We start from the raw sequence: 24,234 nt of genomic DNA, 5'->3' as shown, positions 1-24,234 counted from the left end.
ACCTCGTTAAGATTTTAAGAATTATTTTTCTCCATGCTCCACCCCTTTCCCAAAATTAATTTAAAATTCACCCAATTTAGGGTGAGATCCATGAGCTCCAAACCCGTAAAGAATTTTGCCATACTTGATAATAATTAAAATCTATAAAGCATTCTGACGCTTGATTTTAATTCCTCAATTCCATAAGTATATATACCTTATCCCCAATCCCATAAGTAAACACCCCATTAATAGAGATTGCATGCCGTTACAGAAAGACCTGAAACGCGTGGAAAGTAATGGGGATTGCATGCGGTTAAAGGAAGACCTGAGACGCGTGGAAAGTCTGTGCCTCCAAACGAAGAAATGGAAAATCACGCAAACGATTTGTGGATGGATTTCATGTTCAATCTTCATTCGCGGTTCGCCCCCTCAATTTTCATGATCAGAAATTGGATCTGTTTTCATCTCCTATATATATATATTTTCTTTAGCTTAATGTGGTTCAGCTCATCGGTAGGCTAAAGTGTTTTGTTCTTTGGCCTTGGCAATACTAGAACGGTGTCACGAAATTTCAATAGCTCATGATTATTGCTTGCCAGAGTATCTACTCCAAAATTCTCTTCTTTTAAGATCTGAACATAAATAACAATTTATTTTCTCTAATAATATTGGCTCGTTCGCCCCTTCTCTGCCCCTTGCAGCAATCAAGGCATCATATAAATAGAATTTATTTCTTGAATTCTGTATGGTATCAGTTTTAACAAATTGTAAAATTGACTATACCAATCAATGCCAATGAGACTCGAACAATGAGAAAGGTGATAACATTAACAGAGGTACCTTAAATGTTATCCATCTTCGAGGACCTCTCGGTGCACATGCATACATGATGTGCTGCAGTATTTGTAATTATACCTGTGAAAAGGCACTTTGCCGGCCAATGATGCACCGCAACATGAGCAGTTAATATCAGTTGCTAAGCCAGTTTTGGGCTGTAAAGTACTAGGTGCAACGCTAGTGCTACTGCCTTGAGCATTAAGGGCTAGAGCTGCAGCCATTCTCCTCTCAGCAGCAGCTGCTCTTTTCTCCCTTTCAGCAGCTTGTGATCTCTTCAGCTCCTCCTAGTAAGGTGAAAAAGAAACCATTTTACAATTCATGAAGCGATGAACAAGTAAAATGGCATAGAAAGAGAGGCAATCTGAAAGCCAAATCAACAAAAAATGCTAGATGAAAGAACAAAATAGTCAAATTTAAAATTGATATGCTAATGAAAAATCTCAAAATCATGTGAAATAATGTCCATCATATAATCATTTGTAGAAAATTCTAATCTAACCTCTTTGGAGATGTGCAATCCACGAAGTTGGGCCTCTCCCTTAAGAACGGAGGATGGTGTCAATTGGTTATCTGCAACTGCAGCATTTTCAGCAGCCTGGGCCTGTGTATTCAGATAACTAGTTCAAATCAAACTGCCGAGGTCACCAGATCAATAAATGGGAAACAGAAACCATGCTATGAGCACAATGAACAGTAGCAATGACAATGTTAATTTTTTATCTGACAAAACCAAAAAGTGCACATTCAAAGTCCAACTTATGCACAAAATATCTGATACTAACTTTCCACCCAACCCCTCCCCTTGGACCCTTCTGCCCTTTTTCCTTTGAAAACAATTATTAAAAATTGGAAAAGGGAAAAGAGAATATAAGATGAATAGATTGACCTTATCAATTAATATTTAATAACCCCACACTACTGCATCAGTTTTTGAAAATCCAGTCAACAGAAAGAAGCATAAACATTAAGGGATGAAAAATATCTTCCCTGGCATCTTTTAAGAAATATCAGGACCATGACAGAATGATGCTCACCTGTGCTGCCCTCTTTTCTCTTGCTTTACGCAATTTCTTCAATTCTTTTGCTCTTGCTTTCCGCTTGGCATCCTTCTCTGCCTGAACATCCACAAAGAAAAGTAAATCATCCGTAATCATTGACAGTCTGCTTCTCTCTTGTTTTATCAATAATCTCAATTATTCATTATACAATAATTTATTAGAGGATAACCAATTTTATCAATAATCTCAATTATTCATTTTACAATAATTTATTAGAAGACAATCAAAATAATCTGCCCACCATAAGGAAAATCAATAAACACCTGTTTAGCAGCTTGGGATTCCTCCATTTCTTTTGTCAATGCACTAGGTACTTTAGCAGCGTGCCAATCCCATTTATCAGGGTTTGAGGCCATGAACCGTCTAAAAGTATTCCTAACCTCCTTCTCACTAGCCAGCATATACGGAGTGCGCCCATTTTCATCCTTGATGCAAGGATCGAGACCCTGTTCTAGGAGTTCCAAAACTTTCTGAGCAATGCTAGACTGAGCTGCTTCATGGAGAGATGTTGTTATGCCTGTAACTTCACTTTCACTCTCACTTGACAAACACTGTTCAGAATATTGTTTGCAACTTGAAGAAGCTTCAAATGTTTCCTTGAGATCCAATTTATCAGCTAAGTCTTCTTTACTAGAGCCTGGGTCACAATTGCTAATGGAGTTTATTCTCGAGCTCTCACAAGTTTCCAACGAAATATCCTTCTCATCTACTTCATAGGCAACCTGTGTCAGTTGCCTGTATACACGTTGGGTTTCCTTGAGTGTAGGCCTCCGAACAGCCAGCGGAATATTTTGAATGGTACAACACTGATGACTAAAATACGATTTATCCCCATTGAAAAGCAGTTGACGATTAGTTGAAGGGGCATAAATGAAAACACAAATCGAAGCATCAAAATAAGGCTTCCAAGAAGCAAGAAGTTCTTGTAAATCCTAGAATGTTTGTGAGACAATAATTAGTCCACTTTCCAGGAATAAGAAACAATATGTTTCCTCATATTGCTCCATTTGGATATAGTAAAGAAATATACATACAAGTGAATAAAACAAACTCAAAAGATACAGTACTTCATACCTTCTTTAAGGCAAGTTCATTATACCGTCGAAGAGCAGCTCCGGCAGAATTCGCAGCCTTGCCACTTGCATCTTTTGATGACTGTTTTTTACCAGCCTTGGCCCTCACCACATATCTACAAGACAGATAAATCATTTAATTACAATTAAAGCAAAAATAATTAAGCATATCTCATAACTAGGTTTGGATCAATGTTCTTCAGTCCCATTTTCTAACTTGTGGAAATAAAATGCTCAAACAGCAGTAGACAAAAATGTACTGACCTGTGAAATGTTTTGCGAGCCACAACCAAGTTACCATCAAACACAGAGCCAGCAAAGTGGCCACCACTTGCAAGCAACACAACCCTGAGATGAGTACCATCCCTAGGCTCACAAGTCAAACTTTTCAATCTCTCAATCACTTCACTCACACTCAAGCACCCCTCGTCGTTGACAGAAAATGATTTATCATCCTCATAGGAAACACTTTCAGACTCATTCAACATAAGACACTTCCAAAATGAAACTCTCTCCCCTGACTGAAGGCGGATAAACAACTTCGTCCTAACACTCGGAACTGACTCCCCACGTGGATCATGGCGGCAGGATAACTTATCAGCTTCATCTTCTGAGCCAGATATACTCGATACATCATAGTCTTTAAGAGAATCAGATGTCAATTCCTCAAAATCTTCCTCCTTCACAATGTCCTTACCAGCAATGGTTAGCTTCACCTATTATCAGAACACAATCTAGTAAACACACCACGACTATAGAAGGAAACAACAATTGATGGCCATTTAATAATGGAAGAAAAAGATCAATGTGGCACACGTAATAGTTGTAGTTTACAACTATCGAAAACAATTGACATAATAAACGGTGAACATAGGATTATAAGAGGCAGTTTACAAAAGGAGGGAAAAAAAATAGCAATTTTGTTTCAAAGATTCATAAGAGGCAGATGTTTTATTACATTGAAACGATGAACATCGGATTTGAAGTGCGAGCGCTGGTCCTGAAGAGACTCGAACTCGGTTTTACAAGTATTACAGGTCCACCTAGTTAGAGCGACGCTGTTTATGGAGCGGTTATCTTCTTCCTCGCAATCATGGATCACTTTTAGAGTTTCTGCGGCGGGGCGGGAATCATTATCAGACATTGATGTTGCCAAAGGAGATAGTAAGCGACAAGAATCGAAGAAATTCGAGGGAAGGTCGAAGACTGAACGGTGTCGTTTCTCTTGTGGAACGGTCGTTGCAGTGGTGCTGCTGCTAGGCGGCTCGGTCGCCATGGTCGCTCGATTCAGTTCTCAGCAACGGCTCGCGATTCTTTATTGTTCAACTTCCTGGTGACAAAGGGGGATTTTTCCTTCTCATCCGTGGGGTAAATTTGCAGTCATAGAAGTACGAAACTGCCTGAGATTTGGGACTTTGGAAATACGTAAAGACGTCGCCGTTTCAAGGCGTTAACCTCCAACCGCCGCTTTATCCTTTGTAGCAGCCCCCCACACTCGATAATATCGTGTTACGTGTTTGAATATTATTAGATAAAAATAAGATTAAATCTTTAACGTGGTATAAATATACGCACACAGATTATAAAAATTTAAACACTACTCAACTTAATTTCAACACTAGATTCAATCTCCACAAATCTCTATGTAGAATTTGTACAGTAATTAATGGATTGGGAAAGTTCTGAGTATAAAAATTTATTATTCACGCGTAGAAATTTACACAAATGCAATTATCGTATTGATATGTCCGCGTATATTTGAATTAACTGAGTATTTATTTTATTTAATTAATCATCCGAATCTTAAGAAATGAATAGATTAAGAATAGTAATTAAGTTTTACCCACCCTTTAATCAGAATTTTTTATTTTAGTTTTTTACTCAATTAATCATTGTTTGAAAAAGAAAAAAAAAAAGACTTTGATGATAATGTCTTTGGATCCGCATTCAAAATTATTATTTTTATTTTGAAAATCATAATATCCGTTAACTTATCATTACAAAACCACATATACTTTAATTGAGTTGGTAAAAAATAAATAAGACTAAGGGACTGTTTGTTTTTTATTTAATGACCAATTAAGTTATTAAATCTATTTATTTTTAATTTAATAAAAATTTTCAGTTATTAATCTAATTTTTTTATCCTTTTGTTTTATAAAAAAGTCTAAATAATATCATTAAAATATATTCTCTAAACTATCCTTATTTAATTAATTAATTTTCATCCTTACCCAAATAAAATTCAATAATTAGCATTATTACCCATTTTATTAGCTTGTGATAATGCAATTGTAGCCTATTATTATTTTTATCTTTTTTTTCTTCACACTAGCATTATTTATCTTTATAATTCTTTTATAAATATTTTTCATATAAGAGCGTCATAAACTACAATAAAATTTTTTAACATATATTAATTTAAAATATAAAGGATTATATTCAATTGAATATTATTTATGTTATGATAATATATTATCTTATTTGAGTTATTTGATATGTTTATTATTTGTTTAACAGTTATAACTTGTAAAGGTATGAATACAAAAATACAACTTAATATTTACTTTTTGCAATTCTACACAAAAAAATAAATTCGCAACTAATTAAAATCTTTTAGATTTCAGAAAAAAAGGCCACCTATGGTTTATAAAATATCTATAGTGTATTTATTAAGTATTTCTAATGTACTTAAACCTCAAAAAAGAAAAATTACAGACATCTTTGCAATTGTATTCAAATTAAGGCAAAACTACTTTGCAACAGGGTGTGGTACCATTTTTTGCCGTTTTTAAGGTCAACTATAATGGAGTCCTATAATTTGTTATAAAAATAAAAATAAAATAATTTTTTTTAAATTTTTACATATTAGTCCCACACCTATAAAATTTCAGTTGCATTAATGCTTATGGAAGCCACGATTTTCAGGACAAAATTTTAATTAAATTTATTTAAGTGTGCAATTAAATTTACTCCTTTTATATTAGGACAAAAACTCAACCAAAAATACAAACTCATTGCTCAAACAAAAAAAAATGATTTTACAAATTCATAAACTAACACTTTATTATTATTAGTAAATTAAAATATTTTAACTACATAATTAAATAATTTAGTATGTTAATTAAATATTATGTTATAAAAAATAATAAACATTACCTACATAGAATATCAAATTAAATTTATTTTCGTATTTTGAGTATTTCATCTATTTGACACATAAAATCTCTTGTTTGAAAAAAAAAAAAAGATATGGAGTTTGAACCCTGCTCACATGGGTGAAAGGAAATTGATTACTGTGTTAAATTAAAAAAAAAATCATATTTATATTTATCATCAACTGTGGTTAGTAAATAATTTACATAGTTTAACTATGTAATAAATTAGTTAATATATTAATTAATAAGTAAATTTATTAATTTAAATAGATATTAATAAATGTAAGAACAAGTCATTGAATTGAAAACCTAATTCAATAGAGTAAAAATAAATAAAATATTGTGGACTTATATGTCATAATTATAAAATTTTTTATTTTTCTTATTTTGCATTAATAACAAGAGCTTTTAATATTAATAGCCCAATAACCACATCTAACCATTATACAAACTCTCAATAGGCGGATCTGAAAAAGACAAAAGAATGAGGTACCAAACCCCATGGGTATAGTAGCTGGACCCTTCAAATTATTGAGATAAGTCATCAACACTGATTCAACAATTGCACACAATCTTTTACAAACTAGAAATAAATGAATTAATTGAATAAAATATCACGTAACTCACTTTCACCTAATTATTTTTATAATTTCTTTTTACATTTTTAACCAATCTAGTCAAACCACAAAAATGTTTGATTGTGGCTGTAGTATTATCATTCATAAGTTATTTCAACATAAATGCAAATCTCCCCCAAGTAACATAATTAAGTAAAAAATTGGAAGCGAAATTAATTTGTTTTTTAAATTTGTTGTTCGATGGGAATCATTGTCATTCGCCGGACAGAAACAAATCAAGGTTTCCTGGGAACATGTATCGGTCCATCGATGACAACACTAAAAATACCATACTTTGTAATTGTGGTCCCAATGTATTAATTAAAACCTACAGAGCCGTCCATCGCTTTCGCCACGTGAGCTTCTCACCATCCAACGCAATAACCAATAAAATAACAAATTAAAATAATAGAATGCGTTACACCTTGAAAACCAAACAACACTAACAAAAACAAAAAAAGTAAAAATAGAAATTAAAAAAATAAAAAAAAACTGCAACAAACATCAACAATCGACAAACCCCACTGTTCTCACTCTCACTCACTCGTCACTCTCCATTGCTGCTAAAAATGCGCACCGTCTCATCCCATAAATTAAAATCCCAAATAAATTAAAAATAAACCTCTCTAATCTCTAATAACAACAAAAGGAGAAAAAAAAAAAAATTAACAGACTTGCGTAATTACCAATCAGGACAAGAGAAACGAACAAACGACCGTAACGAGTACAGCGAACAATGCTGGAGCATTCACGTGAAAAGCAGCATTGTCGGTGGTGCTATTCTCCACTGAGCCCGGCGCGTCAGCTGGCGCTCCCCCAGGCGTCTCCGTCAGCGGAGCCGGAGGTGAGGCAGCCGAAGGTGATGGCGCCTCGACGGTCACTGGAGCAGGACCGGGAGAAGCAACGGTTGGAGCGGGAGACGGAGCAGCCACCGGCTCACCCGCTGGAGCTGGAGAGGGCGCCTTTCCGAACAACTCAGTTGGCAAAAGCACATTGTCAACAGTGAAAATGGCCAACGGCGTTGAGTCAAGCACCGTGTCGGCGAGTCTCGACGAGTCGACTCCTGTGTGAAGAGTGACCGAGTCACCGGCTGTCGTCACAGTCAGATCGAACTTTCCTGCACCGTTAGTGGCCAATGTGGAGATCGAGCCTTTAGTAGTCTTCAATGTCCCCACTGGATTGTAGCCGTTAGCTGCATGATACTGTAAGAGGGAGACCACCTCGGCATTTGTGAGCTTGGTCAGATCAGGAACGCCAGCTGCCTTAAAAGCCTCATCGGACGGCGCAAAAACAGTCAATCCTTTAGAAATCGCAGACTCAAAAGTTTTAATCACACCACTGGAGACAAGCAAGCTGGCAAAGGTCTTGCACCCAGCTTTCTCAAGCAACGCCGTAATGTTAACGTCGGCCGATGGAGCGGGAGCCGTTAAGATTCCGGGCGCAATAATCGGACTACTGATCTCAAGGACAGAGACATTGTAAGGAATCTGCTTAACGGATTTGGTGTAAGTGGAGTCGAGCTTAGAGCCAGAAGCAGCCGAGCCGAAGCCGACTTTGCCACCTTGGAGATCGGTAATATTCACGAAACCTAAGTTGCCAGGGGCATTTCCGGTGGTTTGGTAAAGAGTGGTACTGAGAGTGGTGCCTTTGGAAATTTGATGGAGCTTTTGTGGGTCGTAGTAGTCAAGCAAAACGAGGAGGCTAAGTGCGCTTTTGATAACGGAGAGGGGGTGTTTGGCTGTGAGATCAGACATAGCTCCGTTGGGGAGGACAAGGACGGTGATTGTTTGGCGACTGTTGATTTCATCGGCTAGTTTTGTTTGGGTAAGATAGCTGTTAAACTGGGAGTATTCTGGAAAGTCTTTGAGAATGTCGGTGATGTTGTGGGCTGATGAAATGGTAATTGCGAGTAAAGAGAGAGTGAGGAAGAGAAAGACGGTGCTCATTGTGGATGATGCTATCAATTTCGAATTTGGAAGACAAGCAGTGATTGATTGGTTATCAGAGAGCAGGAGTAATAATATGGTGGAAGAGGAAAGGATTGGGAGTTGGGATTTAACGAGAGTTAGGGGTTAAATTTTAACTATGGTTAAGGACTGGGGTCCATTGGGACTTGGGGCCATGTGACGTGAGGAGGCAGGTATGCTTTGATCACAGCTGGAAATGTGGTAGCAGAATCATATGCTACGGCTATTTGGTTCTCTTCTTTTGGTTAAATGACAGGAATGACCTTCTTTCGCTTTTGTGTTGGTGAATTATCACTCAGTTGCGTCGGGGGTAACGGCTATAAAGTATAAACCATGGTTAGAATTTGGAAAGTCGAATTCCGTTGTCCCATCACCTATGAGGCGACTCCAACGGAAAGGAAGGTCAACGACTCCTATGTAAATGTGACGATAGGTGCTTCCCTTCGTTTGTTGATATGGGACTGGACCATCAGGTACCCTAATCTTCACCTTAATCAGTAGTTTCGATTTTGAATAATTAGAATACACACTGAATTTTGGAACACGCAATTTCATTAAAGCTACTTTTCTGTGTGAGTTCTAATTTGTATGTAATGGACTAATGGGGGGGAATTTTGAGTCGGTGACTGACTGGGCATAAATGATAAATCTGCCACTGAATTGGCTTTTTATTGATATTGTGGAATATGGATAAGGTTCAAGAAACCAGCTGCTACAACTTTCCACGTAAGTTTTCCACTCATAAAATTGCTGGGCAATTGGCCAATTGTAATGTTGAGCTTGTTGTGACAATGCTATAGGGCCGCTGGCCTTAGCCAGTCCCAGTTTGCTGTTTTTAGTAGTTATGGTAATAATATTTGATAACTATATTGTAACTAGCATGCTTTTCGAAGTCGTAAGTGGAGCCTTAGAATCCGTGCACACAAGTATTGCTGTAATTTGTTTTGAGTTGGTCAATTTTAATCCAATTTTCATAGCACAAATATCGTTGGATGGACGTTGAGCTTCATTTGGTAAAAGTAGTAATTTCGGAATCTGCTTCATGAACAAGTTTATACTCTTTGACCAAGCCCAAGGGCAGGAGTTTAAAGATGTTAACCCATTTTGGTACAAAACGTTTTAAGGAGGGGTACCGAGCAACAATTTTAATACAGTTTTGTCCTGAGATTGGAGGTTCATTATTTTTTATCTTTGAAAGTGGATCTGGTGCGAGCTCATAATGTCTGCAACATTGTATCACCAAACAGTCATTCACCATATATATTTATATCAGGGATGGAAACTAAATATTAGATGCCACGTGACTCTCTACACTCTTCCATCATTTGAAAATGGTCCACATTTTGGTGCTCGCGGCCCTGGAATTATGGCTTACGACCACAAGAAAATTGGGGAAATAAAAATTAGATGACGTGCGAACAGATTGATGTTTGCTCCGCAAATTTGTGCTGGGCTTACGGGATTCTAATCTCAGCCCATAGGAGAGCGGATTAGTATACGACTAAATACACCCCAGTGATTCGAATTTTATAAGTGTTTTTAATACATACTAACTAGAGCTGGCAGATGCAGGTGGCGTGATATCTCATGCTTGCAAACCAATGACGGACAAGCAATCTGACAAGGCGCGTGGAACGCATCGCAAATGAAACGTAGACGCTCTAGAATTGGATAGTGAGAGACACGCGAGTGAAACCCACTTCTTCGCTGTGAGGACTACAAAGGCTAGTGCTGTCGGAAAAATTCTGACAACCGCTATTTTTCAGTTGCGAGCAGCCAACAGTACTCGCTTCCCTCTCTGAAGTCTCAAAACAGCAACGCGGCATGTCAAACGAGGTTACTTATGCTTATAAAACTTAATTTCATTAAAAAAAAAAAGAATCTACTGCTTCTCTGAACTAATTAATTAAACGTTCTCTGCGGTGTGTTTTATAAATTCTCTCTCAAGACTCATCTTATTTGCATTGTTTTAGCAAGCAATGTTGTTTATTGCTTGTGCTTCAAGCTTAACACTTTTTAACTCTCGAAAATAAATAGCCGTTGGTGAAGCTCTTATGACAGTGGAGCCCCTGATGTCTCCTTCATCCATTTTGTGGTGAAGGTGGTGGTGCGACCCACAAGAGAAAGGAGGAGGAGCAGACGGCGGCGGCGGCGGTGGTGATGGAAGGGAGAAAAAAGAAAACAGTGAAGGATGGATCAGCGTCAATCAAATGCGAAAACCCAATGCTAACGCCTGCTCAGTTTTCCGAGTTTCAAAGACAAGTTCTTATTTTTGAGCATATGAAAGCTGGGCTTCCTGTTCCTTGTCATGTTTTGATGCCCATGTGGAGGGAAGTTGCTAGCTCTTTTGGGTCTGATCCCAGTAGTGTTTATAATCTATATCCCAGCCGTAAGTATTTTACTCTTCTGATTTTCTTTAAAGATGGTTCATTCGACATGAAGAATACAAACGGGATGCGTTTAGCCTAATATGATCAATTTTGTTGACGAACATTGATATGCAATTTGATTTTTCTATGATAATTTCAGGTCTCTTATTATTATTAGCTAGGTTATGTTAATAGCCAAACTACGTGTTTGCACATTGGTTCTATGAAATAAGTTGGATGATATGATGAACTTCAAAATGGGGTATATTTCCCAGTTATAATATGTTTAGAGTTGTGGACACACATTTTGGGATAGTTAATGTGACGAGAAAAACATAGGTAGGACGGGTTTAATGGGACCATCTGATAGAACATGCTACATATTTTAAATTTTTTCTCACAATTATTATATAAGTGAACACGAATGTGGTTAGATTCTACAGATAATTAGACATACGGTTGACAAGATAAATGTATTTCCACCGATGACTTCCTATTTGTCATATATATATATATATATAATCTGTTTGTAGTAAGAACATCTCCAAAGTGAAAATGTCAATAAAATATTAAAAAATATATTTATTGGAGATCGTAATTTTTGTCTATTAGTATATTAAAATTTATGTTTTTTTATTTTATTAACACTTATTTTAACAAAACGAGAATGTATTTATTAGAGAATGATTATATATTGCTCTGTCTTTGAATTTAATTTTTGTATATTTGCTTCAAGTTTCAATTGCAGGCCTTGGTTGGGAAAGTTGGTCGAAAAGTTGATCATAGGATCGTGATGGATCTAGAACCGGGGAGGTGCAGAAGAACTAATGGAAATAAATGGAGATGCAGGAAGAATTCAGTTCCTGATCAGAAGTATGTTGATGCTTCTCAGATTGCAAATCTTTTAGGTACAAATTCACCCAATGATTCTCAGAATTTGAAAGCCATCATTACTAACCTCCACACACATCATTACTAACACCCCCCATAGTGATAACAACATTACAACAATGATGGTGTTGACTGCATAAATGCTACTGCTGACACCAATCCCATCCCCTCATGCAACCGCATGATTCTTTCCATCCCCAGCAGTGGCCCCAGCGTCACCACTAGTAACACCCTCACCACCACCTCCAACATCAACAGGAAGAACAATGTGAGCAGGACCATCAGATGCAGCAAAAGTGGAAACAATGCATCTGCAGGATTTGGCTTCTCTCCGAAAAGTGTTGAAGTTATATTTTTAGGACTGAACCCTTGACATTTTGGATGTTCTTCTTGCACTTATATTAATGGAATGATTAATTACAAATAATTCTTGGGGAACTATAAATTTGCTTATGGTATTCCATCACTGATTCTTGATAAATTCTTGTGTAGATTACCCTGACACTTTGGATTCTAGCATTAGGGATAATATTACAATTGTTCATTTTGTAATTTCTAGCTGAATTTCAGATCAAATTATTCATTCCCTTGCTTTATATAAATCCTTCTTATCTGTTATTTTTTTGCAACAAGAAGGAAGATGTGAAGATGATTGCAATTTGGAGCTTTATGGCTGTATGGGATTGCAATGTCTGTAGGCTTTTAAAGGTGTTAAGATGATTGGTTACTTCAGTAGGGCTGTTATGCACTTGATCTAATGCGTTGCAATGGTTTATCCATGTAGTCAGGGGAAAAGAATAGAACTTTGACATTACTTTGTGATTAGTTTGGTGGTTTTGAATTCCTAGTTTCTATTTTTTTTCTTGAATTTTTTGGTTAACATTTGGAGATTGGTTGTTGGATTATTCTGTTCCGTGCTTCAATTGTTGCAGATTTTTAAAATCCATTGCCTCTATAAATGTCAAATGAAGAACAGATGGGAAGAAGTGGCGGCACAGCCGAGATACCATTCCTAATCAGAAGTACTGTGAAATGCAAATGCATAGAGGTGCCAAAAAGCGTGTTGAACCTAAAAATCCAGTTCCAAATTTTTCCATTGACACTACCAGCAGTCCTTTTCTGCCTAGCACAATGATCACATCTGCCAATGCAGATTCTGCAACCTCAGACAGCATTCTCTGTATATCAGTCCCAAAAAGTCCTCAAGTTGCAACAAGAAGTCCTAGCAGCAGCAGATGCTACCATCAGTGACACTACCATCACATCCAACAAAGACAATCAATTTGAGGCTTTTGCAATAGCTATCAGAATTAAAGTGCTTTTCTTGAAGAAAACAACTATGTTTCTGGTGAACTAAGATATATACTTAACCATCTTTCTTGTGTGGCAATAGAAAACTGGTTGATGAACCTGTTAGAGGGACAGTTCTTATTATGCCTCTTTGATGGAATTGTGCAATAGAGGGGCTGTATGATATATAGAGGCTTTCTGTCAAGTTATAAATTAGACAACAAAACTGTTGTTTAAAACAATTGCAGAATCTGCCGCAACCTATTCAATCCTTTGACAGTGCACTGCAAGATGTAAAAAGGTTGGTTGATTTGAGAGCTTTCGATATTTAAGAACATTCATTTAGTCTCGGGCTGATTTTTGTAACAAAGTAACTACTTAAAAGGATGAAATCAATATCAAGATGCAGTATAATGAAATAAATTCAACGGCTTCAATGGCATGTAATAATAACATGTTGTGGTGTAGTTGGCTATCACATCAGTCTAACACACCGAAAGTCCGGATTTTACCCTTTTAAGCTTTATCCACAGGACACAGCCAAATCCTTCAGTATAAACAAGGAGGGTAGTATATTAAGTTCAGAATTTAAAATGCTATATATCGCAAGTACCCCTAGGGTTGGCATTCTTGATAATCCAAGGGTGCTCCATAATCTTCTGGAGAGAAAGCCTTTTGGAGGAGTCCTTCACTAGAAGCTGAAAAGTTTATGTTTGTATAGTCACAAATGTAATTAGAATCCATTCACTGCACAATTGATTTCTGCAAAAAGTTTAGGTTCGCATGGTAGAGGACAAACTTACCCGGCTTATGAGATGTTTGGCTTCAGCAGAGATACTGGGAGCAGAAGGAAAGCTCAAGTCAACTTTCATGATCCTGTGCAACACAACTTAATTCATGCTTAAAATCTAGTTCACAAAATACATGAATCATACTGATTAAGCACTCCAACAACCATCCCTCACCTTCTGAACGTGTCTTTTTGACTCTCTGCCTCAAATGGAGGAGCACCATAGAGGAACTCATAGCAAAGAATACCCAACGTCCAGTTATCTACAGCATAATCATGTTCTTTGTTTTCCACCATTTCAGGGGCCAAGTAATCTAATGTCCCACACATAGTATGTCTCTTGCTTCTTGACTGTACCGACCATCCAAAATCACCAATTTTCAATCGACCCTGCAATTATTACAACATTCAAACACAAATCCAAATACCTGCTCTAATTTATTCATGAATGTGATATATGTGAAGGCACAGCAAATCAACTAAACCATTTAGAAGCACATAGCATCTTATAATGGGGTGTGTGTGCTGAGTGCACATCCCCGTGCCGTCAAAGTTTTATGGATAAAGGAATCACGATAAAAGATTGGAGCTCTGTAGCTGCCAAAGGTCATAAAAACAAAAAGTTGAAATAATTGTGCTAAAACTACTACATGGAAATCCGTAAGTCATGCATATAATCATTGTGCTAAAACATGCAAACATTAAACAAAAGTAAGGACAATTGGTAAGAGTACATGTGTCCCAATGTTTTAAGTATAAACTTGCAAAACATGATTCAGTAACAAAATTTTGACATGATTATACGAACTTGAAGACATACTTTCTTTCTGATAAAAATTATTTGGCTGTTGTGTGTGCAGGAACCTCAGAAAATTAGAAGTAGCACATAACAAAAGCAAAGCCCCTCTACTATAGACTTCTGCCTAATAAAAAGAGACAATAGGCTTTGGGATGACTTTTTCCTGAAAAAATAATTGGCAACAATCTCATCAACTTGGATTAGCAGATTCACATGGCAATAAAACTACTACATGGAAATCCACTATTTTAAAAATGTCAAATTGGTCCAATCCAGGACAACACATGAACATAACATTCCTAAAAGAATGTATTTAAAGACATATGAGCTGGAATCCAGGAAGACTAGATCCCCTAAGAGTGTCTGATCTTGTAAAACAATTATGCAATTTGGAGATCCCAGCAAGGCTGACGGAGACATTGTTTGCTATGATGAGTCACATAAAGGTCCCAGTATGGAAATGTGTCTATAACTTCCCCACCAGGACCTACCCCCCAGCCTAGAGTCAGAACTTCAATTCCGGTCATATCAGTTTATGAAGTTTAAAATTCTCCTATGATAAAATAACAATAATTGGAATAATTTAGGAAAATTAACAAAAGGGTTACTGAGTATACCTCATGATCAAGCAACAGATTTTCAGGCTTAATATCTCTATGAATCACGTGATTCTCGTGACAGTAAGCCAACGCATTAGTAAGACTCGCAATGTACTGAAATTCACACAACGAAAATAAGCCATATTTTTAATTTATTTTAAAAAAACAGAAAACACAAACATGGTAAAAAAGTAATCACCGTGGCGGCTTGCTGTTCGGTAAAACGACGGTGCTTCCTGAGCTCCCTGTAAAGCTCACCGCGATGAGCGTACTCGAGAATCAAGAAAATACGTTCATCATCATGAAACCAACCGTAGAGACGCAGTATATTAGGGTGACGTAGACTCGATTGAATTTCCATTTCCCTCCTCAATTGATGTTGAATTTTGTACTTCTCAATTTGCTCCTTGAATATAATCTTCAATGCCACTGGATGTTTGCTCTACAACCAGCAACCCCCCCTCCCCCAAAAAAAATAAATAAATAAATAAATAAAAGATGACAGAAGGATTAGTTTGGCGAGAAAACGAAGTGAAACCTTGACTTCTCGGACGAGATAGACGCGGCCGAATTTGCCCTTGCCGAGAGGTCTCCCAATCTCGAAGTCTTGTAAGGACCATTCTCTCTTACGATTATCTTCTCGTTCTGCTGTTTTGGTATCCATTCGGGACACCTGCTTATTCCAGATCAGGTCACTTCTCAGTGGAAATTGAAATGGCTATGAGCGGAAAATGTTAGGTCCTTTTACGCAGATGACCAAAATTTGAATTTTCAGATAACAATCGAAAATATAACCAATTATTCACTTCTAAAGACTATGTTACCCTTACCGAGAAAGTGATCTCAAGATTCCATCTCCTTTTCACTCGAAATCACATTTAGAGTCAGTGTGATAATATTATAATTTTTAAATGGGTAAAAATTTATTTAGTCTTTATATTTTAAAGTTAGTGTCTGTTTAGTCATTATATTTTTATAAATACTTTAAATTATCATTACCATTAAATTATTGACACTCTTACCATTATCTTTTGTTTTTTTAACTTATTTTTATAATATTACTCTATCATAATAATTTTTTTAGACATTAATAAAAAGAAAAAAATACTAGTTTAACACCAAAAAATATATAAAATATTAATTTTTCTAAAAAAATTGATAATGTAATTTTTTACTATATTAATTTTTTAGACATAAGTGAGCCTCCACAAAAATTAATATATACTTTTTTTTTGAGTTTAATTTGATAATCTAATTTTTATGAATATAAAAAAAGAAACATTATTGTAAGAGTGTAATATTGTAAAAGCAACTTAAAAAGAATAAAAAATAATGACATGAGTGTCAATATTTAGCAACATGGACGTTTTGAGGTGTTTTAAAAAATATAAGGACTAAATGGATACTAACCTCATAATATAAGGACTAAATAAACTTTTACCCTTTTTAAAATAATAATTATTAAATATATTGTAAAAATAATTAGTTGTGTAAAAAATTAGTTTAAATATTTAGTAAAATTTATTTATAAAGGTATTGTGAGTTTTAAAAATAGTTAAATGTGTTTGATACAACTTATTGTTAAACTATTTCATAATATAAATAACTGAATGAGACATAATTTTAAATAAAATATTAAAATTTATTTAAATATTTATAAATAAATACAATAATTAATAACCAACATTAATATTTATATTATTAATTTTATTTTTTTATTTTTTTATCTTTAAAATTAATGATTTTATTTCCTAATTAATAAAGACAATTTTAAATTTTTGTAGTATATATGAGGATATATATGAAATTAAATTAAATATAAAAGTAAGTCTTAAAATAAATTTTTAAAAAGTTACGTCTTTTTAATTTTTTTTAAAATCTGCTGTAGAATTAAGTAGTTTTGTGAAATGTAATTTTTTAAAATTTTTATTAAATATCAAAATTGACCTAAAACTTCTCAAAATTACTTTTTAACTTCTCGAAAACAATTTCAAATGAATCCTTAGTTGAAACAAAGCAACCGCTTTCCGATAGAAATTAAAAACTAACCCACAAGTGACAAAATAGACTCGTCCACCGTTGACTGGTAAAATAGTCTTTACGATTTGCTTCAGGTCCCTTTTTTAAGCGTTTGGTTTTCATCGTACTCATATTCCACAAACTACATTTCTTTGCTGAAAGAAAAAGACCACGTTTGAACCCATGGATTTCAATTTCTTTTTAAATTATTCGACCGCCTGTTCAACAAGCTCATCACTTTATCATCAGCAAAGTTTTTGTTCTTACATGTGGTATTCTTTCCGTCTCCATCGTAGAGAATGATAAGAATAAACAGAATCATCCTAAGGTATCCAGTTACATGCAAACTGGAAGCAATTGCAAGCTAACTTTGGATTTAGAACACATTTAAGATTCAATTCTATCCTCGTATCAATTAAACAATTTGAAATTTCTTTAATACATATAAGTTTTGTTCTTTAGATTAGTTACATAAAATATTACAACATACGCGCAAAAGAATATGAAGAATTTACACATACAAAGTTTCATATGGCCAGGCATGTAATACTACTAGAGGATTTTCATTTACCCAGTTGTGAGCCGGTTTAATTTTCCCAGTGAAGCCGACACACATTGGTTTCAAGCATATCATGTATGGTATGCGATAAGAGAAATTTAGTTAGAGCCAAACTCCCGATTCCACTGTTCAAGCTCTTCCCACTTGCTTTTGTTTAAGCTCGGTCTAATGACGGCCATTGCCTTCTGAAAGTCTTCATACCTAAGTGGTCTTAGCTGGTATTGTAAAATTATCAATTAATATCAAATGACATTCCTTATTCATCAAGTCAAAAATAGAGAGAGAATTTTGAAAGGATAAAATAGAAAAAAGATAAAGAAAAGAATCTCTCTTTAATTTTGTTCAACGAGGCTCCTGCGGAAGTACCTGATTTGCTTTGACGGTAAGAATATTAGTACCAAGCTCTCTAATCGGCATCATTGCAGCTTCTTCACACAAGGCTTGTAAATCACTTCCAGAATATCCTATATATTAAACGTAACTACATTAAGTTCTTTATATATATATATATATTCCAATTAAATTCATCTTTTCTTTATTTTTTAAAGTAGGAAAATAAATTTTTTTCCAACATTGAGATCGACAACTGGGCTCGGTTATTGTCGAAAGATGAAAGGCCAAAGTGTTATGCCAACTATAAATTGGTGCACCCCGCTACCATCAGTGAAACGATATATTCACAAGGTTATCGTACATATATAAACATCTTACCTTCTGTCTCCCTCACAAGTCTTTCTAGATCTCCACCTGTCAGAGATAAAGACAACCAAATTATCAGGTATTTTTCACTGCAGCTTAATGAAGGGCAGTTTAACAGCAATGTAAGAATATATGCCTATGAACCGCACTGTCTTTGCCAAAATTGAATATGAGAATAATTTGCAGAATAATAAAGAATCGAGAATTAGAGAAAAGAAAAGGTAATGGATTATCAATAAAAATCAAATAATGAGATTTTTTTTGGAAAGGGGGAAAAAAAAGAAATCTAATAAAACACTAACTATAGAAAGTCAATTGATTTGCAAAAAGCACCCCTATGATAAATTTACCAGGTAAGGAAAATGCTTGGCCCTTCAGTTTGTGCTTCAGAAGAAGTCTCCTAACATTTTCATCTGGCAGAGGAACGTAAATTCTCTTCACCTGGTTCAGGATTTCACATTATGCAAGTCACTAAAGTAACATCAAAGGCTATTTAAGAGTCAATGCTCACAAGAATTTTCATTGTTAACAAATAATATTCATCAAGAAGACATAAACTGTATGGAAATTAACGCAAATTTTGTGCAAAATATTAAACAGGAATTAACAGTATAACATTATTATTAAGGGCGCATAAGAATGTTTTGAATGAATCACTCAACAACATACTAACCAATCTCCTAAGAACTGCATCATCTAATTCTTGTGGCTTATTAGTTGCACCTGCATTAAAAGAAAAATCAAGTCTCAGAAAATGAGAAGGTAATCTAAAGATGCATGATCGGAGGATACACAAGTGAATGAAACCAGCATTCCTTATCCTAGATATATGGGTCAAAAACATGTACAGCTGAAGAGTAAAAGAGACTGACTTGCAGGTCCCAACTATACGGTTGGGCCAACTGAAGACACTAAGTCAAAGTCTCCATCAGGTTAGATGCGATAGATTGGAAAATAACAGAAGATATGACCCAAACAACAGCAGAAAGGACAAACCCAAATGGTCAGGATAAAGTGTAATTAGGTTAAATATGAGGAGCTAACCCATGACAATCACCAAATCATTAGGATTCGATGTCACTCCATCAAACTGTATTAGAAACTCGGACTTCAACCGTCTGCTTGCATCATTCTCATTAGCCATCCTTGTTGACATTATACTATCAATCTGTTAAAAATCACAGAGAAAAATGCATCATCAAGACCATCTAGGCAGAATAAGTTGAGAATGAGTCACAAGAGAGAAATTTAAGTAAATGAGAAATCAGAAAATGGCATTTAACCGATATCATGTTCAAACCGGCCCTACCAGTTACAATTACCATCAAACTCTTTGAGATCACTTGAAACTAACACAATTAAGATTGAATTATCATATCCAATTTAGTGGTATACTAGTGCACAGGGATACCAATACCCTAAAAATAATAATACTAATAAAATAAAATCATATAGCCATTCTTTTGTCTTCAAATATCAATGCAAGCAACAACAATGTGCATGAAAGAACCAATGCAAAACAGAAGGGGCATGGTGTCTCATAATGGAGATAGGAGATTGCAGGAGTAGCATACTTCATCAATGAAAATTACACATGGCTGTCTAGATATAGCTACCATGAAGAGAGTCCGGACGAGCTTTTCACCCTCTCCCACCTAACACCGTACAAGTTAAATTCGTTATGATTAATACCACCAATGAACCAATTAAAGAAACAATTAAAGAATAATAAAAATTAAGAAATAATAAAAGAAAGATACTATAGGGACAGAGAACACACCCACTTCGACGTTAGGGAAGACGCAGAAACATTGAAAAATGTAGCCTGTGACTCCGATGCCACTGCTTTGGCAAGCATTGTCTTCCCATTTCCAGGGGGACCGAAGAGAAGCAGACCTAAAAAACCAAAATTCAGAACTCCTGCTCTGGAACAAGTATTTGACTGCTGTATCACTTCCTTTATGGACTTATCAATTGTTACCTCTAGCTGGTCTTCGGAGGCCAGTGAACAAATCTCTTCTTTTAGCTGGCAAAATAACCATTTCCATTAACGCTTGCTTTGCTTTCTCAAGACCAGCTGTGGAGAACTTAGATGAGAAACAATTTCAATCCAAAAAAATTAAACAGAAGTGAAAGAGAAGAACTCTCACCAACATCTTCCCATTTAACAGATGGACTTCTATCCACTATTGCTGTATTTATCATTTCAACCAATTTTGAATCATAACCATTACCAGCTTCTGCCAAGGGTTTAGAGCTTCCAGTTTTTTCCGTCTGATTCCTCACCACTGGATTGTTTCTACTAGAACGCGGAGAATTAGGTGAAATGTTTTTCCTAAAGTTTGATGTTGATGAAACTGCAGCAGTTTGTGCATGCGGTGAGGTGCTCTGCAAATATTTTTTAAAATAAAAACATGACAGTAATATATGATCAAAATTTATCAGCAACCCACAGCCCAAAAATTTGCACAAATTTTCTTCAAGAAGAAAGAACAATGATGATTATAGGAATCAATGCATCATTACAAACACCAGTAAGGAACCGAAAAGAAGAAAAATGATTCCAAGTACCAACAACCTTGATTTGAGTTAAACTTGTAGTTGTTGGTCACTATTACCAATAACTTGCCTTTTGATAAAACAGATTCAGTTGGTTCCCTGAACATATTTCCTTTGTTAGAGCAGAAGCAATTCCAAAACCCTCATAAAACATCCTTCAACAACCATAACACACATCCTTCTTATCACATTGACAAGGGTTTTGTGAAGTCCATATCGATATCTAAAAAAGTGTTTATTAGATACATTTGATCATATCCCCAGTTTGCTTATTTCACACGAATTTCCTACCCTTCTCAATATTTCTTACCCGTTCATCAACACCTTACTTCAAATGACTACTAATAGAGGCACCACAAATCAAAGAGGTCTTCTTTTCTCCACATTAGCATTTGACGAAAACGACTTTTTTCTGGATGCTTATCACATGTTTGTTTGAACATTAAACTTGATACTGAAGATACAAAAATCCCTTATTAGAACAAACATATGTCATTCAGAGATAAGAAAAAATTTTCCTTAAAAAAAGTAGGCACATTTCATACCAAAATAGATACTTGAAAATACAGCACCAATAAAAATCCAGTAATATATCTTATCCTCCTAATTTAAAAGGAAGAATACACAAGTACATTGGTACTTTATACAAGCTTCAACTTCCTGGTAATTCATATAAAACTAACTCCATTTTCTAATGTTGAATCAAGAAATGTCACAGGTTACACCACATTAAGAACAGAACCTACTGTTAGTTATACACATAAATTAGATGAAACATACCTTGCTCGTAGATGTGCCACCCGCTCGCCGATTCAATGCTTGTAATCTGTCAGACACTTGACTCTGCCATTTCGATATCTTTTGGCGATATGATTTCACCTTCTCATGTTCACTGTCGCAAAAATATGTCACCTATAAAATTTAAATAACTAACAGAAACAAAAAAATCAATTAGAATTTCCAATACCTAGTGCTAATATAAGATGGCACAGGAGTGGAACTAGCTTCGGTCAAAATACGCTGTGCGTTCTTGTAATGAATAATGGCATCATCTACCAAGCCCCATTCTTCAGCCCTAACGGCCTTGGCTATCTCTTCTTTGGCCAATTCAAAGTATCCTTTGAGCTTATATGCGGTTCGTTCGTTCGTAATTGAAGTTCCAGCTACGCCGTCCATCGTCGAAGAGCTAGGGTTTCGTTCGGATTCAAAAGGGGAGCTGTCGTTGGAGAAAATTGAGCCGAGAGAGTCGATGATATCTTTGATGAAACTCATGTCTGAAAATAAACCAGAAATAATTTGAACAATTTTACAGAAAATGCAATCGAAAAGAGAAATTGAAAAAATATTTCAGAAATTTCGTACCATTTCTACAAATCAGGGGAGAGAATCTTCAGATGAAACTGAAGTCATCGCAGAGATTGTTAGCGGAATGTTAAGAAAATCAGTTCAAATTAGCAAAAATTTAAATATGGAGGTTGGAAAAATGTTGCCAGGAGTGAAAATTAAAGTCCGTGACGACTCGACTGTTGATTGAAAAATTCAAATAGTTGAAGGACAATATTGAAAATTTGTGACAAATGAAAGACACAACGCCAGGCGCGACACGAGAGCTGAGAGGCAATTTCCTTTCCTCTTATAATTCAACCCGGTGACTAAATACAAATACTGGGCTGGAATGTTATAATAGTCTCGCCTGATGCAATCCCTTCAAGGTAAGTCTCTCTTGTATATAATCCAAAAGATTTCAGTTCTTTCATTTCATTTTATAGGTGGCTTGATTCTGTAAGTAAAACGTGCTGTCAGACTAAATTTCTTGTGGAAAGAGCAAGAACGCATGTGATCAGGCCTGTTTACTTTCGTAGATTTTAGAGTTCACAATTCGAAATTCATTGGATTTAACTCTTTACAACAATCTTAAGGGTCTAGTTATGGTGCAACTGTGGTACCATACCACAGCTGTACTTAGCCATTAGATTCAGCTATAGTACATGTGTGTAGCTAAATTTAATGGCTAGGTGTAGCTGCGGTATGGTACCACAGTTGCAACATTGTTTTGTCCCAATTTTAAAGCTTTATGTCATTTCTCTCAAATTTTTATAACATATTTACCACTTAAATCAAACAAGTTTATCCTATAATGTGAGCTTTCTAAATATCGATTTTCTTGATTAATTTGTAAACATTCTTTCTCATCTTTTTAATTTTTTAAATATAATTTGTAGCATTCATCATGAGGAAAAAAAAAGTTTACCTATATATTCATTTTTATGATATTGTTATAAAAATCATAGCATCCTTAGAGACATAAATGAGTATCTAAGGATTTAATCAATAAAGCACAAAATTTTAATTCTTTAAAATTAATTAACACTACATGCTAATTAGATTTATTTCTATGTCCAAACGTTATTTCAGATTTCCAAGACTAATTGTAAATAAAAAATAAAATAAAATAAAATTTTAAAGCCAGAGAGTATACGTCATATTTTATTTGAAGAGTCTTATAACATCTATCATACAATAATTCATATTTATTTTGTACACATCTAAGTTAATATGTATATTTTTTTAATTTTTAATTTTATTAGTGATTTAAAAATATTTATCAATTTAATTTAAAAATTAAATTTACCCATGAACTTACAATACTTGCAACACATAATGTAACTAGTTAATTAATATATTTTAAATAGGTTAATTTTGATTTATTCCCTCTTGAAGTGACAATCTTTAAATTATATCCCTTACTTTTGAAAATATTAAATTACCCTCCAAAAATCCTTATCTTTCTTTTATTTTTTACAGTTAAAAAGGTAAAATAATATTTGTATATTCTCATAATAGTCAATTAATAGAAAAATGTCAAACCTCTATGTAGGCTAATTTTCATGAGCTCAAATCTTTTAAAGTTTTCCAAAACACATATAAATATTTATAGTACGCACCTAATACTTAATTTATTATTATT

The 24,234-nt window shown here is 35.0% G+C and overlaps 5 protein-coding genes across 7 annotated transcripts; 1 reads left to right on the top strand and 4 right to left on the bottom strand.

Moving 5' to 3' along the window:
- Window positions 1-694: 694 nt before the first annotated feature.
- Window positions 695-4,443, bottom strand: LOC102607504 (uncharacterized). Its single transcript, XM_006490884.4, has 7 exons — window positions 3,909-4,443; window positions 3,215-3,666; window positions 2,952-3,066; window positions 2,141-2,809; window positions 1,854-1,934; window positions 1,319-1,420; window positions 695-1,103 (listed from the first exon to the last, which is right to left on the bottom strand). Exons 1-7 carry the CDS (start codon window positions 4,224-4,226, stop codon window positions 831-833), a joined length of 2,010 nt encoding a protein of 669 aa, XP_006490947.2. The 5' UTR covers window positions 4,227-4,443; the 3' UTR covers window positions 695-830.
- A 2,663-nt stretch (window positions 4,444-7,106) lies between these two features.
- On the bottom strand, window positions 7,107-8,808 carry LOC102621836 (fasciclin-like arabinogalactan protein 10). The gene has a single exon (XM_006491396.4). It carries the CDS (start codon window positions 8,669-8,671, stop codon window positions 7,415-7,417), a length of 1,257 nt encoding a protein of 418 aa, XP_006491459.2. The 5' UTR covers window positions 8,672-8,808; the 3' UTR covers window positions 7,107-7,414.
- A 197-nt stretch (window positions 8,809-9,005) lies between these two features.
- On the top strand, window positions 9,006-13,363 carry LOC102608091 (growth-regulating factor 12). The gene is given in 5 exon segments (XM_052437703.1): window positions 9,006-9,165; window positions 10,265-11,081; window positions 11,810-11,835; window positions 11,837-11,969; window positions 12,929-13,363. Coding segments are annotated over 4 exon segments (663 nt in total). The 5' UTR covers window positions 9,006-9,165; window positions 10,265-10,852; the 3' UTR covers window positions 13,204-13,363.
- Window positions 13,364-13,629: 266 nt separating this feature from the next.
- Window positions 13,630-16,171, bottom strand: LOC102607796 (serine/threonine-protein kinase Aurora-3). Of its 2 annotated transcripts, XM_015534252.3 has the most exons (6): window positions 15,969-16,169; window positions 15,630-15,872; window positions 15,449-15,544; window positions 14,208-14,422; window positions 14,046-14,118; window positions 13,630-13,940 (listed from the first exon to the last, which is right to left on the bottom strand). In XM_015534252.3, exons 1-6 carry the CDS (start codon window positions 16,092-16,094, stop codon window positions 13,839-13,841), a joined length of 855 nt encoding a protein of 284 aa, XP_015389738.2. In that variant the 5' UTR covers window positions 16,095-16,169; the 3' UTR covers window positions 13,630-13,838. The 2 variants fall into 2 exon arrangements, with proteins under 2 accessions (XP_015389738.2, XP_024948325.2); XM_025092557.2 differs by lacking the exon at window positions 15,449-15,544 and having other exon boundaries at window positions 15,969-16,171.
- A 1,664-nt stretch (window positions 16,172-17,835) lies between these two features.
- Window positions 17,836-23,015, bottom strand: LOC102608570 (uncharacterized). Of its 2 annotated transcripts, none has more exons than XM_006490887.4 (13): window positions 22,629-23,015; window positions 22,234-22,540; window positions 22,047-22,158; window positions 20,858-21,095; window positions 20,689-20,784; window positions 20,488-20,603; window positions 20,324-20,362; window positions 19,752-19,875; window positions 19,381-19,430; window positions 19,058-19,148; window positions 18,720-18,755; window positions 18,375-18,472; window positions 17,836-18,223 (listed from the first exon to the last, which is right to left on the bottom strand). In XM_006490887.4, exons 2-13 carry the CDS (start codon window positions 22,536-22,538, stop codon window positions 18,107-18,109), a joined length of 1,422 nt encoding a protein of 473 aa, XP_006490950.1. In that variant the 5' UTR covers window positions 22,539-22,540; window positions 22,629-23,015; the 3' UTR covers window positions 17,836-18,106. The 2 variants fall into 2 exon arrangements, with proteins under 2 accessions (XP_006490950.1, XP_006490949.1); XM_006490886.4 differs by having other exon boundaries at window positions 20,282-20,362; window positions 22,629-23,011.
- Window positions 23,016-24,234: the final 1,219 nt, after the last annotated feature.

Source organism: Citrus sinensis, chromosome 3 (genome assembly GCF_022201045.2).
Source record: "Citrus sinensis cultivar Valencia sweet orange chromosome 3, DVS_A1.0, whole genome shotgun sequence".
In the NCBI taxonomy this organism is placed as follows: Eukaryota; Viridiplantae; Streptophyta; class Magnoliopsida; order Sapindales; family Rutaceae; genus Citrus; species Citrus sinensis.
This window is presented reverse-complemented; position numbering and strand designations above follow the sequence as displayed.

Coding starts and splice junctions, on each gene's coding strand:
- LOC102607504 (XM_006490884.4), bottom strand. CDS start 4,226: ATGGCGACCGAGCCGCCTAGCAGCAGCACCACTGCAACGACCGTTCCA. Junction 1,421..1,853: donor GAGAAAAGAGGGCAGCACAG/GTGAGCATCATT, acceptor CTGAATACACAG/GCCCAGGCTGCTGAAAATGC. Junction 1,104..1,318: donor GATTGCACATCTCCAAAGAG/GTTAGATTAGAA, acceptor TCACCTTACTAG/GAGGAGCTGAAGAGATCACA.
- LOC102621836 (XM_006491396.4), bottom strand. CDS start 8,671: ATGAGCACCGTCTTTCTCTTCCTCACTCTCTCTTTACTCGCAATTACC.
- LOC102607796 (XM_015534252.3), bottom strand. CDS start 16,094: ATGGATACCAAAACAGCAGAACGAGAAGATAATCGTAAGAGAGAATGG. Junction 15,873..15,968: donor ATCTCGTCCGAGAAGTCAAG/GTTTCACTTCGT, acceptor TGCTGGTTGTAG/AGCAAACATCCAGTGGCATT. Junction 13,941..14,045: donor CCAAACATCTCATAAGCCGG/GTAAGTTTGTCC, acceptor TAAACTTTTCAG/CTTCTAGTGAAGGACTCCTC.
- LOC102608570 (XM_006490886.4), bottom strand. CDS start 22,538: ATGAGTTTCATCAAAGATATCATCGACTCTCTCGGCTCAATTTTCTCC. Junction 20,604..20,688: donor CCTCCGAAGACCAGCTAGAG/GTAACAATTGAT, acceptor TTGGTTTTTTAG/GTCTGCTTCTCTTCGGTCCC. Junction 19,149..19,380: donor ATGCAGTTCTTAGGAGATTG/GTTAGTATGTTG, acceptor ATCCTGAACCAG/GTGAAGAGAATTTACGTTCC.